The sequence below is a fragment of the Balaenoptera borealis genome (assembly GCF_965194805.1).
Source record: "Balaenoptera borealis genome assembly, chromosome: 15".
Classification (NCBI taxonomy): Eukaryota; Metazoa; Chordata; class Mammalia; order Artiodactyla; family Balaenopteridae; genus Balaenoptera; species Balaenoptera borealis.
Genome location: NC_138871.1, coordinates 6,492,986 through 6,507,806, shown reverse-complemented (window position 1 = coordinate 6,507,806; position 14,821 = coordinate 6,492,986). Strand labels below are relative to the sequence as shown.

The following is a 14,821-nucleotide window of genomic DNA, read 5'->3' as shown; positions in this document are numbered from 1 at the left end:
AGAGATTACATTATTTCCTGAGAAATCCTTAGAAATGACATCTCTATCACAGAAAAAAGGTAGGAAGGGGGAGGGGAAAGGGGACTGTTCTGCTTTAGCTAGATTTACAGCAAACCGGAGTTGGGATTTCTTTCTTTTTTTTTTTTTTAACTTTCTAAAAGGAAGCTTCCTTCCTAATATGACTTGGGATATTGTTTCCTTCGTTTGACTTCATGAAAAATAATGTAATCTAAATGCTCAGGAAGTACCAACCTCTCCTGTTTTGCAGGATGCGGACGTGTGATGCGGGCAGAGCATGGCGTGAGCACGGTCCATTCCCTCTGGTGTCAGAAAACAGAAACAATAAAAACTTTTGCTGCTCTAGTCCGCATCACCACTGTTGAACAGGCTTTTACGCGAGAACACTCAGGATGAGGAGATGACTCAGAAAGGGGCAGACAGAATCAGGAAGGGATGACTTAATGATTCAAGAACTATGCAGGTTATGATATTTAAAGAGTGAGGTTTAGAAAGCAATAGCATCCAATTGTTATGGGGAAGCCCTAACGCTCTGAGCACAGAAACTTAATTTCAGGAAGGCTCCCGCAGAAATTATGATCACACTGTGGTTACTTGGACACCCTCACATGGAAAGAGCAATTATACGGTTTTAAGGTAGAAAAAGATCTTTCAAGACCGAGCATGGTCAATGCATACCCACTGTCACTAACCATTTCTAACAAAGGTCTCTGGCACACTAGATGCAGTTTTGCTTCCTTTCAGATGATCAGGTTAGGATGTAATGAATACTACTGTCAATGCATGAATTAATCAAATAGTTTAGAAGTCACCTGGCCAAATTGCCTTTATATCATAATGAGATTTGAGATTCACAATATGAGAGGCACTGGAAAATACATTCAAATTTTCTCTTTATGACTCTAAGTTACACAAGAATAGTGTTTGCTCATTCCCACGATGAAACTGAGTTTTAGCTACTGAAAACTCCTACAATGTAAAAACAAACACAATTATAAAGTCTTTCTATTAAAATGCTTCATGGATTGATAAACCAACATTCAGTATCATTAAATATATTTAAAAAAACTAAAACATCACATACCTTGAATAAGTAAAGCAAAACTTAAAGCTGCAATTTATTCTCTAGTCTGGTTCTCATCATCTCTTCGTTAAGAACATCCACCTTGGGCTTCCCTGGTGGCGCAGTGGTTGAGAATCTGCCTGCCAATGCAGGGGACACGGGTTTGAGCCCTAGTCTGGGAAGATCCCACATGCCGCGGAGCAACTAGGCCCGTGAGCCACAACTACTGAGCCTGCGCGTCTGGAGCCTGTGCTCCGCAACAAGAGAGGCCGCGACAGTGAGAGGCCCGCGCACCGCGATGAAGAGTGGCCCCCGCTTGCCGCAACTAGAGAAAGCCCTCGCACAGAAATGAAGACCCAACACACCCAAAAATAAATAAAATTAATTAAAAAAAGAAAATACACAAGATGTGGGGGAGGGGAGGAAAAATGAAGATCTTAAAAAAAAAAAAAAAAAAGAACATCCACCTCACAGACCAAGAAGCCAACTAAATGCACCAGCTGTTAGGCCAGCGAGAACAATTCGGTATCCCAGGTTCAAATGGTTATTCCAATTAACATCACCAATATGCACTAGAGGTTGGGATTTATACCACTGCTTTTTAATAGATAACATCTGGTCTGATCATTGTAAAACTTATTTAAAAAAACCAAACAAAGATAATTTTCAGGTTGGGGTTGGAGAAAAACCTGCTAAATGTTTACATCCCATACCTGCCTCCCTCTCCCTGTATACTGTCCCGATGTGTTTTCCTGGAATAGACAGATACCCATTTCATAGCAGCTTTTTAATGTCTTCATATCTTAGTGGATGGATGGTGAACTCAAATTTACTGATGGGCCTAGTTTCTAATGTCAATCTGAGTAGAAAGATGACATTTCCTAAATGCTTCACATCCACTGAATTAATGAGACAGGGTTATGTTTTCAAGGGGTTCTTTGCACTACTTTGGTTGTATTCTGAACATCCCAATGCATGTACAGTTTTAGCTCCCTTTATTCATTCTTTGTTTTGTGTGTGTGTGTAAGTACATATCCTCAAACCAACTATACTGTTTTCAGATTTTTCTACATCCAAGGTACCCTTCTTGTATTTTGATATTCATTTAATTAAAACATGCAATTTACAACATCTGATCTACTGCAGGACACAAAACACAGTTCTAACCGGTTCTATACTACTCCTTGCGTAAGGACTCACTTCAGCCCTGCCACTAGACAACTGTTTGATTCCTCCACCTCACAGACAACTTCACAGTGACACACAAAGCCTAAGCACGTTTTTGGTTAGCCTGTACTCTGAGAAATACGCTTCCAGATAAAAATGTGATTTCCCTCCAAAGCATGCTGTTCCCATCTGGACGAGCAAGACACTTTACTGGGAAGGGAGTCTTCTTTCTTGCAAAACCTAAACCACTTGTCAATCATCTGGGCTGTCCCCTGTTGTCAGTGAGCTACACACCAAAAGCATCTGGTTCAGAGAGATTTTCTTAGTTTGTTTTCCAACCGTGGGATCCATTCAAATTTCAGGCTAACCTCGTACAGAGTCAGATTCCACCAGGCACAGACTTGCAACTTTTGAGTAGGGCTCAACGTGTGCTAAGTGTTCCATTCTGTAACCGTATCAACAAGCACTTTACAAAGCACGATGGATGGATGTTACTCGTCCGTGCCTGGAACTCCTCATAAAAAGACAAGGGCTTGCAGAAACCCTGAGAGAGAAAATCAATTATTTCTCTCCCGGCTATTATTAACCAGCTCTTGCCGACTGCTCATCTTTCGCGTGATGATGGCTAGTATTCGCCGAATGGCGAGCAGACGCTCCTTCAGCGAGATCATGCTGAGCATGGCCAGCTGAGCCTTCCACTCCAACGGCAGCACTGCCAGGGTCCACCAGGACCAGGCAGGACCATGAAGGTTACTCTGCAAAACAAAGGGCAACACAAAATTAGCGCCTACAGTACAAGCCTGTTCCCCCCAAATTGTCTTTTGTTTACCCACAGGCACGTGGGCAAGAATTAAATGCCGTCTTCTCTTTGAGGTCTACTGCACAATTCATTCAGCCCTCAAAACACAAAGCTTCCTTTCATGTTACACACTTAAATGTGAGGAAACTCACAAAAGTAAGAATGTGTCAAGAGAAGCATCTTCCACAGGGAAACGCTATGGATTAGTCACCCCTGTTCTCTCAAAGCTCTAGTTCAGAACATAGGACCAGCCAGAAAAGGAGACTATCATTTTTACCTCTACTTTCCAATGTTCTGTTACTGTTCTTTAAGTTTTAAATACGTTATATACAGCACAATGTTTATAAAGCAAACAGTATGTGTACAAGTTTGAGTGCTATAGTAAGATAAACCTTATAATACAGTCAGTGACAAATGTACCTCTATATGAAACATCTATATATGAGTTATTGTTAAATATATATATAAGAAATTACTATCAATTATATATTATTAATAGTTACTATTAATTATACATATACATATATATGAACTAGTAAGCTACCTGATAGCCTTTATTTCACATAACCAAACAGGCACTTCTGGAATGAGCTCTAAGCAAAAGTTGATCACAAAGTTGTTCTCAATAGTCCTGGTACTGGAACCAAGACATCCAAGGCACCCTGCTGCTAACATCTTGACTTCAGAATCCAAACCGGGAACCAGGGAGGGCGGCTCTAGACTCACCATAGCTCAGGGTGAGAGATTAGGAGTAACATGGAGGCCAAAGTACACGGGGCAGCCCATGTCACTGTGCGGAAGGCACCCGTCTCCTCTCCAAGGGAAGAAGGCACAAGTGTTGGACAAAACAACCTTCTGTATGATTCACACCCTCCCTTTCCCTACTCATCTTACAGAGTGGGGAGAAACTGAGTAGCATGATTAATGGGAAGGGTCTTGGCATAAAAATATCTCCCACAAAGGACCTAAAATCCTCTGTGGTAGGAAGACTAATGGTCTCCCGAAGGTGTTCACCCCCCAGTTCCTGAAGCCCGTGGCTATGGCAGCTTACACGGCAGAAGGGACACTGCAGGTGTGAGTGAGTCAGGGACCTGGAGATGGAGAGCTTAGGCTGGATCTCCCCCACCTCGGTGGGCTCAGCCTCATCGCAAGGGTCCTTCCAGCAGGGAGCTGTTCTGGGCTGTGGTCAGGGGCAGGTGAGACTATGGAAGAGGGGTCAGAGGTGCAAGCTGCCGGCCTGGAAGACGGACAAACGGGTGAGAGGCAAGGAACGCTGCAGCCTTTTGAGGCCAGAAAAGGCCAGGAAATGGATTCTCCTTTAGAGCCTCCAGGAAGGAATACAGTCTTGCCATCACCTTGGTCATAGCCTGGTGAGACCTGTGTCAGATTTCTGACCTCCAGAACTGTACAGTAATAAATTTCTGTTGTTTTTAAGCCACTCCCATCATGCAATGTGTTACAATTAGAGATTAATTTGGGTTAATAAGCAAAAACTCCTAGAAAAAAGAATGATTCATACCTCAATCAAGTTAGTCTAATCACCTTGCTTTCTGAAACCAGGCTACAGAACAGAGGAGGAGGAGGGGTTATAACAGAGTGGAGGGTGAGATAGGACTCAGAGGTGAGTTGAGGCTGAAAGCACTGTCTTGGGTTTGGAAAAGACAGAACTCAAGTGGGGGTAAAAGACAGAAGCTCCCAAGAGACAGAAAAAGAACATAAAAATGGATGGAAAAGATACAAAAGATATTTCATCTGACCCTAAACCTGCTGAGACCTGGCCCTGCCCCCCTTTCTCCAGGACAGGTGAGCGGGCACAGTAGGACGCACTATACACTCTCAGTCACAAGCCCACACCATGCCCACCTGGCTGTGCCACCCAAATGTGGAGGAGTGGAGTCACCTGCACTTAGAAGTGCTTCACAGACCTGAAGCCCGTGCATCACTTAAAGAACCAGGGTCACTGAGAGCACTCCTGAGAGCAGAGAGAAAGCCCATGATGATGGGATCGAGGGCTAGGAGAGCTTCCGATCTAACCAGAGTTAGGGGATTTTCTCTACATTTATCCAACGCCTGTTCATTGGGTGCAGGGCAATCTTACACGCAAAACATAAAGTGTTCCTGCCAATACACTAAAATTACTACTAAATCTTCCCATGTTGGTGGGAGAAGTACAAAAGCTGACAGCCGATCAGAATAAACTGATTTCTGAGAGAAAAGAGATTATCTTCATGTAGTATTAAGCAGAAAGCATTTATCGCTTTGCTCCAAAAGGCACATGCTACTATACCAGGTGCTTCTTTGGGCTGCTGATAAATAAACTGGTTCATAAGCGACCATAATGGAGTAAATAGCATAGCGGGTACTGCCAAGTTTCCCCTCAGCATAATGTGTCTTAGCACATTACGGCAGGAAATAACTGCACGATAAAAGAAGAAAGGACAGTATACCTGAGGCTCAGGTTCTCTGTCGGGCATTAACCCAAAATGGCTTAAAATCTGTTCTTTCATGTGATCCTGAAGTGAAGCAAACCAGGACACAGACTGCTGATAAACTGAATCGTGCAGTGCGGTGAGTTCTTCATACTCTGGACCTTCCACCTGATCAAGGAGAAGAGACAACCTTTTCAACAATTCATTATCACACGCGTGTCCATCACACAGTGACTGCGGCCACGTCTGCTGAGTGGATTCCCGGCATTTAACACTTCAGTAATTCATTAGTGTTTTATAAACACGATATATGCTCAACATAGAAATCTTCACTTTTTTTACACAGTGGAGCTCTATCTACCCTGTCTGTCCGTCTGTAACATCCAGATGTTTCTCTTAATATAAGCACATACCCGATGTTATCATGAATCATTTTTAATGAATACATGCAATCCTATATCGGAGATGTGCCATAATTTACTCAACCATTCATGTAAGATATATTTTAAAATAATACAAGTAATATAAGTATTTACGCAAAAGTGGTTTTGCGCGTGTGTGTGAGAGAAGGGGCTGTCATTTCCTCAGGATAGTTTCCCAGAAGTAGGATTACCAAGTCAAAGAGTTATAACATTTTAAAAATTATATTCCATGTCACCACATTATATTCCAATAGATATGTTACAGCGACAGTGCATTCACGGCCTGAGCCTGATGCCAGGGGGAGGCCTGTAGGCTTCAGACGGATGCGCCCTGCTGCCCGGGGCCCCTCTCACTGCCCATCAAGGCTCAGTCCTAAGTAGGGACACTGAGCAGGAGAAGCTCTGGGCTGAGGACCAGGGGACCCAGGTTTGTTCTGGCTTCATCATTGCCTCTTGTGTGCAAGTTTCGGCCAGTTGCTTAGCCGCCTTAGGAGAGAATTTTCTCATCTGTAAAATGGGAATAAAGCACTAAGGTCCTTCCTGGTTATAAAACAACAGCATTTATGAAAATTGGGGTAAACTGAGGAATCAGATTATAACACACGTGACCATTCTCAATTTGATTTATATAATACAAATCAAATATTCATATGTAGTGGAGAGTTTTCTTTTAAAAAATACTAAAATTATTTCATGTTGTAGCTATTTAAGCTACCATTTTAAAATATATACGTACACCCCCAAAAGTCATCATCCACAATGATAGTCAATAAACCCTCTCATCAGATGTGTTATCAGCATAGAAGAGGGACCCTGAGAGCCACCGCACTCGGTCTTCTTCACACTCAGCTCCCTGGGCCCAAGACCTAAGAGCTCACCTCGCTGCACTCTGCCCTCTGCCCCACGAGGCCCGGTGCCCACAGATGACCAGAAACAGCAGCTGGCAAGGGGACAGAGCTGGCACCGTGGGTGTGACTACTCACCTTTTCATCTTCCAGATACTCAATGTCCGCCGTGTTGTAGCCGTCTCTGTGACGGTGGCTCAAAACCCGGAAGCGGCTAATCCCAATGGCATCCACGACGGAGCTGCCATCGGGGAACGTCCTGACGTCCTTGATCTCCAGCATGCAGCCGTACTCTGAGATCCTGGCGGGACAGGCAGGAGAAACGACCCTGACTTTAAAAATGCAGGAGGGTCTTCAGTTCTCCCCAGATGCAATCCTGGGTCTTAAAGGAATAACAAGCCAAACGAAACAAAGAGCATCTCCACGCCGGAGCAGCAAGATTATTTCCTCCAAGAGACCAGCAGCCGATGAGAAACACACTGATGTGCGACATGGCAAGAGAAGGGCCGGCGGGGACGGGGCACCTGTGCCTCAGCCCTTCTAACCAGTGGGGTGGGGACAGGTGGACCTGAAATGTGGCCCCTCGACCCCCTTGGCCAGGGCACTAGCACACTGTCCCCACGCCCCACCCCTCAGACTCTGCTCCCCTCCCCCATGCTGCTTCCCTCCCCAACAAACTGCCTCGGAAAGGCATCTACAAGCACCGTCTTCGGGACTTCCTTGGTGGCACAGTGGTTGGGAATCCGCCTGCCAATGCAGGGAGCATGGGTTCAGGCCCTGGTCTGGGAAGATCCCACTAAGCCCGTGCGCCACAACTACTGAGCCTGTGCTCTAGAGCCTGTGAGCCACAACTACTGAGCCCATGTACCACAACTACTGAAGCCCACGTGCCTAGAGCCCATGCTCCACAGGAGAAGCCACCGCAATGAGAAGCTCGTGCACCGCAACGAAGAGTGGGCCCCCGCTCTCTGCAACTAGAGAAAGCCCGCGTGCAGCAACGAAGACCCAACGCAGCCAAAAATAAATTAATTAATTAATTAAAAAAAAAAAAAGCACTGTCTTCATCTCCCTGTCTCCCCATCACACCTCAAGACCCCGCCGTTCTACTGACACGAGCCCAGTGGAGTCACACGTGACACTGGCACGCCCCAGCTGACCTGTCGCTGACGCAGCACTCTCGCCCTCCCTGACCAGTCCCTCCCTTCACCACATGCGTCCTCCACGTGTCCCCAACACACTGGGGCTGCCCGGGACACCGTATCCTCACTCCAAAGCCTCCCACGTGACCCTACCCCCAGTCACGGTTCTAACCGTCCTCCACGTCCTGATGGTATCGAGCGTGCCTACGATGTGTCAAGCATTACACAGAGCAATTTATCATATGTATTCATCCAAGCCTCACAGAAGCATGGAGGCTCAGAAAAATTAAACTGATCTAGGGCCACAGGAAGATTCGGAGCCGAGCTCTGAACCCAAGGGTATCTGATGCTAAAGTGAATGAACAACTGCACTACACACCTCCGAACTAATGCTGAGGGAGGACTCCCAAGTTACACACCTGCGTAGAGTTATAACACCTCTGCCTGGACCGCCAATAAAGCGCCCTCCTTCCTAAGGGTCTGTCTTATCCACAGCTGCAGTGCGCACGGAGCCCCCTGAAGAGCCCCTTCAAAGGAGGCCTCGGTGGCCCAGCTCACGTGTCAGCTCCTCCAAAGTCGGTCTCAGCCACAAAACCTGTTCCTGCGATAAACATCTCGCCTGGTCTGTGGCCAGGAACTCGGCTGCCAACCCTGCAGCACCCAGGGGACCGGGGCTCTCACGTTTGTCCACACGAGGCCGTTAGAAATTTGTCCAAAAGACCGGCTGAACTCTCCCCTCTCCTGGGCTTGGCCATGGGTGAGCCAGGGCTCCTGTCTGCTCTCTCCCTGGAGGACCTGTCTCTCCTCGGTTACCCTGAGCAACCTGCACTTCGAGGGGTTCAGGAAACTTAGGTTCAGTAGCTTATCTGTAGTAAATCTCTTCTGAATGTTCCATGTTGCCAGTGGAAGTGGAACTTACGAAACTGTTTTTTCACTTTGCTTATGTTGATTGTGATGAATCAAATCTTAATAATTCAAATTTATTCATCTCTTCCTCTGTGCTAATGCTCTCAGCATCTTGTGTAAGAAAAGAATCTCTCCCTGTTCCCAGTTGTAAAGATAGTTCCCAATATTCTCTCTTAAATGTTTTAATATTTTGTTTTTCACATTTCACATTGGGGATGTAAATGTGTTATTTTTTGTGTATAGTATAGGGCAGAGAGAAGATTTTTTTTTTCCCATTTGGACTACCCACTAATTGTCTGACTACCTTTTATTGAGGAGTTCTGCCTTTTCTCACAAAATTACATATAAATTTGGAGTCCAAATATGAGTGGATCTGCTTATCTCTACAGTCTGTTTCAATGGTCTACTTACTTGGACTTGTAAGTTTATTGCAGGGATGTTGTCCCATCTTGCTCAGCTGGTTTTTCAAAACTACCACGGTCTTGGTCTTTCACATAATGATTCTAAAATCAGCTTGAGCAATTCCATGAAAAACCCTCTTGTGATGCTGAGCGGATCTACTTTGGATTTATAGACCAACTGGGGTAAAAAGAACATCTCTCTATGACACTGAGTCTATGTACCCATGAACACAGCATCTCTGTCCATTCTTGAATATCTTTCAATAAAGTTGTAGAATTTTCTCCATAAATGTTCTACATACATCTTTAGAAAGATATGTTCCTAGGTATATACAGTGGAAACTAGCGGATGGCCCTAAACATCCATTCTCCCCTTCCTCCTGGGCACCTGGATGGACTACATTTCCCAGCCTCCTCTGCCGGAGGTGTGAGCAGCAGTGACTGATATGGGCCCCTTTTCTCCAGGATCCCCTACAAGCACCAGGGCCTCTTCCACCAGCTAGAACTTGGATGTAATGACCTCATCAGGACCATGCATTAACGACAAAGCCCTAGAGGATCAGGAAGCCAGGACGTGGGCAGGACCCGGGGTCCCCAGAGCAGTCTTTGGAGGGGAGCTGCCTGCTGATTTGGAACATCTTCCCTAGAAAAATGATGCAAAACAAAAAGAGATAAAAAACCAAGCACCATGGGTTCTTATAAGACTGGAAGTTTTCTGGCTGTGTGGATAAAGGTTTCATGGAGGATGTAACAATTTTTTTAGACCTAAAAGATTGGACCAGATTTGTTTGTATAACGGTGAGCTAGAAGAGAATTACAGGCAGAGGGAAGCATGGAGGCATGAAAACATGAACATTTTTTTAGAGAAGGGCGAATAATGTGGCAATGGACCAGTAGGTATGATGTTCCAAAGGAAGGAGTAGGAGATGAGGCTAGAACCCAAGGGTGGGACCACATCATGGATGGCTCTGAACTTATACTTTGTTACATAACAGGAGCCACTAGAGGTTTTCAACATCACCTTAAGTTGTTCTTCAAGAAAAATGACAAACAATACATTTAATTAGAACCCTTTCTTTGAACACTGGTAATTCTTACCCTGCGTGCTCAGCAGATAAACACATGCCAAACCGTTTGGTGCCAGTTTCCATGCATCTTCTTATCATAAGCCGATAGCGGGGCTCAAAGACGTGGAGCGGACAGGGCACGGTGGGGAAGGCCAAGGCACACACGAAGATGGGCACATCCCTGGTCAGACTGCGGGGTGAGGGAAATGTTAACTTAGAGATGGAGCTGTTAGAAACAGAAGGAGTGAGAGTCACTGTGAAATAGCAAAAGCTAGCCAACCTCAGCTCTCTCATTTACAAAACCCTCAGGTTGGCCTCAGGCTTAGGTGGGAAAAGAAAGCCAAGGGCCACAGCTTGAGAAAGTTCTCAGCTGACCCAGGTTCCCTGCCAAGCCCTCTTATTTAATCTGATGAGACCACGCTTATGATCACTATAAAAACATTCTGATGACCTTGAGGGCACTGTGCTAAGTGAAATAAGTCAGACAGAGAAAGACAAATACCACCGTAGGGACTCGTTGATATGTGGACTCTAAAAATAAACAAAACCAAGCTCACAGATACAGAGAACAGACAGGGCTACCAGAGGAGGGGGCAGGTGAAGTGGGTGAAGGGGGTCAAACAGCACAAGGTTCCAGTTATGAAATAAATAAGTCCTAGGGATGTAAGGTGCAGCATGGTGACTATCGTTAATAACACTGTGCTGCATATTTAAAAGTTGCCAAGAGAGTAGATCTTCAAAAGCTCTCATCACAAGAAAAAAATTTTTGTAACTATGTCTGGAGACAGAGGTTAACTAGACTTACTGTGGTGATCATATCACAATATACACAAATATCAACTCATTATGTTGTACACCTGAAACTAATACAATGTGAGATGTCACTTATATCTCAAGAAAAATAAGTAAGAAAAACTCCTGATGAAAGCAGTCAAAGGTAATGAGTTCTAAATAAAAAAAGAGTAGAAGAATGATAAGGTCTCAATACTTACAGGTCACTACAACACAACACTTTAACCACTTTAAAAGAGAAAAAATAACTGTCAAGCCTATTTTGAGTGGTAATCCCTTTTTCCCTTCTGTTTCTATGTCCTGTGCCTTTTCAATTCTGAAAAATTCAGCATTGCTTATTTAGATACAAAAAGCAACCATATAATATTGTCAAAACACACTTTTGAAATATTTCTTACAAACATTTTCAATTAAATTCACATAAACTCTTTGCAATTAATTTTTTTGGAGGCTAATTTCTCTGCCAAAGGCAGGGGAAAAGAATGAGATAAAGCCGTGAGATTAACAAGGATTTTCTTCTTTAGCCTGAACTCAACACCAAGTACCTGGAGCACGGGGACTTACTTTGAAAGCTCCGTCATTTCTTCATCATAAATTCTCTTTCTGTCGGACAGTTCGTCTGACAAATATCGAAATATTAATTCTTCAGCCAGAGTAGTTATATGAAAATTTCTGCTTGCCAACAACTGGAACAAAAGAAAAAGTTAAATAATACCACATGGTAATTAATTCTTAAGGACAAAGAGCTCTCTTCCTAGTCAAGGGTCAACAAGGAGGTGGGGGGAGGGGAGTGGTCTCAGAAGACAAAAGGGACTGAGGTGAGAGCAGGGGGGTCGGCCCTGAGAGGGAGGGGAGGGGAGGGGAGGGGTGTCCCCAGCCCCCCTCCCCCGCCCCCCCCAACCATGAGAGAAGCGCAAAAGAAAGGGTTCCCTTGGAGGAAGGAAGAGGCAATTCCCATTTTGCTGGCATATACGCTTTCCATGAGTATCATAATGTCAGGGAGGGTGGGTAGCAGGTGGTGGGAGAGAAGAGAGATATGAAAGAACCACCTTGGAGAGTGAAAAGCTGAAGCTACCAGAGAAGCACAGTAAGAATGACTAATAAGGACTTCCCTGGTGGCGCAGTGGCTAAGAATCCACCTGCCAATATGGGTTTGAGCCCTGGTCTGGGAAGATCCCACATGCCTTGGAGCAACTAAGCCTGTGCACCACAACTACTCAGCTGGCGCTCTAGAGCCCATGCTCTGCAACAAGAGAAGCCACCGCAATGAGAAGCCCACGCACCGCAATGAAGAGCAGCCCCCGCTCGCCACAACTAGAGAAAGCCTGAGCTCAGCAACAAAGACCCAACGCAGCCAAAAACAAATAAATAAGTAAATTTATTAAAAAAAAAAAAAGAATGACTAATAAGGTTTTGGGTCTTAGATTTAAGATTATGAATTTAAAGTGAAGTTTAATCTTCCCTATTTTGTGGGTTTACTCTAGCATTGCGATGTTACTTATACAGACGCACACAAAAGGCAAAGAGTTGACTTGATCTGGACTGGGAAAGGGCATTGACGGACTGAGGAATTAAAGCTGGATGTGAAGGGGAAGTAGGTGGAGACCGAATAAAAAAGTGCCAGGAATTGTCAGTTCCCAAGAAATACTTACTTCTGAGAGTTTTTCTTTGCACAAAGGACAATGCGGGGCATGGTCCAGGCAGCGCTCGAGGCATTTTAGGCAAAACGTGTGTCCACAGGGCGTAGTGACAGGCTCAAAGAGCAACCTGGAGAAAACATCTGGGTTTTCAGCAAGAAATGTCCAGAAGACATTTTCAAATAACCTTTTTATAAGAATTCTAGAAATCACTTATATCCATTTTCCATTTATAACTTCCTTAATCATATTTTTGGAATAGAAATCAATTGTTATTGAGATATATGTAATTTCTCTGACAATAAAAAGCCCATTACGTTTAGGATACAAAATTCAGAAAGGCTGAATTCTTCACAGTTGCGTAGATTCTATGTCATCCTACCTCATGCAAAGGGCACACTCAAAATCAGCCACGTCTATCAGGAGCTCTGCACTTTCTCCTACGTTAGAGCTCACGTTCCTTTGGGGTGAGGAATCAGCCTCTGAAAAAGTTAAATGCTATAATTAACACTTGCACATCTGGGTAAGAGCATGCGGTAACTGTATTTCCTCTGGATAAAGTATGTTACACCAATGTAACAAACCATGCTGGATGGGATTAGCGGTACAGCTGTCCTTCCGTATCCCCGTGGGGACTGGCTCCAGGATCCCCACAGATACCAAGACCCCTGATGCTGGAGTCCCGTACGTAAAATGGTGTGGTATTTGCGTATAACCTAAGCACATCTTCCCACATACAGGCATCGCCCAGAGATATTGCAGGGTCAGTTCCAGTACACTGCAATTAAGTGAATATTGCAATAAACTGCATCACACAAATTTTTTTTTTGGTTTCTCAGTGCATATAAAAGTTATGTTTATGCTATACTGTAGTCCATTAAGTGTGCACTAGCATTATGTCTAAAAAACAATGTACATGTGTTAATTGAAAATAATTTATTGCCAAATGTGCTAACCATCTTCTGACAACACAGGTTTGCCACAAACCTTCAATTTGTAAAAAAAAAAAAAAAAAATCTGAAAAGCACAATAAAATGAGGTGTACCTGTACATTAAATCATCTCTAGGTTACTTATAATACTTATAATAATATGTGTAAATGCTATGTATTGATAAATCGTTCCTACACAGGGCAAAAGCAAGTTTTGCTTTTTGGCACTTTCTGGAATTTTTTTTTCTGAATATTTTTGATCCGTGGTTGGTTGAATCCGTGGATACTGAGGGCTGACTGTATACAGCCATAAGTTATCTGTAAAGTATGAATAAAAGTCAAAGTTATACCTAAATTTTCTCTGCTATTTTTGACTATGAAGTCCTTGTAGGGGTAAACATTTAAACTGTCCTACAATCTTGAAGGTGATATGTTCATTTCATTATTAATTTTAAACCACCTATATAAAATTTTTCTAAGTATACTGAGCATCAGCCAACATTCTATCACTCTAGGGTCACACACTCCGTGACAAAATAGCCTCACTGACCTTTCTTGGGAATTTTTCCAGGGGCGTTCACATCGTGTGCATCCTCCAAATCATTCGGAAACTGTCTCTTTAAACCAGTACTCAGTGCCGCTGGAAGAAAACTTTCTAACACTTCCTTATCCTCTTCACAGTGTAGGCCCAGTATAAAATATAACACCGAAGAATTGGTATTTCTAAACACATCCTGTTTCTCAGGTGGATTCTGGTTAAGTAGGAAAAAAGAATCCTGAATATTAAAGAAATCATAGCATCAGAGAAAAAAAATCATGCAGTAGCCTTTCTTAGAAATCTCTCGAAAAAAAAGAGAGCATATACTCTTCCCTCATAATTGGTTTCATCTATTAACTTCTAAGATGAACTTTACACTTTTCATGGTAAAATATAAAGATAATTTCTTCCTGAAACAGATCAACTTAACACCAATCTTCATATATTCAAACCATCCCTCTGCTATCTTTTCTCCAAGACAAAATAATATCAAGTCTCCTGATGTTGTGGGTTGTTTGGAGACGTTCTAAAAGTGTCTTTCAATCTTCAGCGATTTTCATTACTTCCATCAAATTCCTTTAAAAGTGTCAATTCTCAGGTTGAGAAGCCAGAACTGGTCTTAAGAAGTACTTGTAGCTAACGTAATGCAACCGTGTGAGTAACTTGT

The 14,821-nt window shown here is 43.7% G+C and overlaps 1 protein-coding gene across 2 annotated transcripts in view; it reads right to left on the bottom strand.

The window, feature by feature from the left end:
* The window catches only part of LONRF2 (LON peptidase N-terminal domain and ring finger 2), a 134,435-nt gene that overhangs the window by 62,975 nt on the left and 56,639 nt on the right, over positions 1–14,821 (bottom strand). For both annotated transcript variants that reach the window (XM_082356172.1, XM_082356171.1), the window contains exons 7-14: positions 14,167–14,368; positions 13,068–13,167; positions 12,701–12,815; positions 11,613–11,734; positions 10,288–10,446; positions 6,882–7,044; positions 5,495–5,644; positions 253–3,003 (exon numbers count right to left, since the gene is read on the bottom strand). In XM_082356172.1, coding sequence (XP_082212298.1) covers positions 2,806–3,003; positions 5,495–5,644; positions 6,882–7,044; positions 10,288–10,446; positions 11,613–11,734; positions 12,701–12,815; positions 13,068–13,167; positions 14,167–14,368 — 1,209 coding nt within the window. In that variant the 3' untranslated portion in view covers positions 253–2,805. The remainder of the gene's footprint in view (positions 1–252; positions 3,004–5,494; positions 5,645–6,881; positions 7,045–10,287; positions 10,447–11,612; positions 11,735–12,700; positions 12,816–13,067; positions 13,168–14,166; positions 14,369–14,821) is intronic.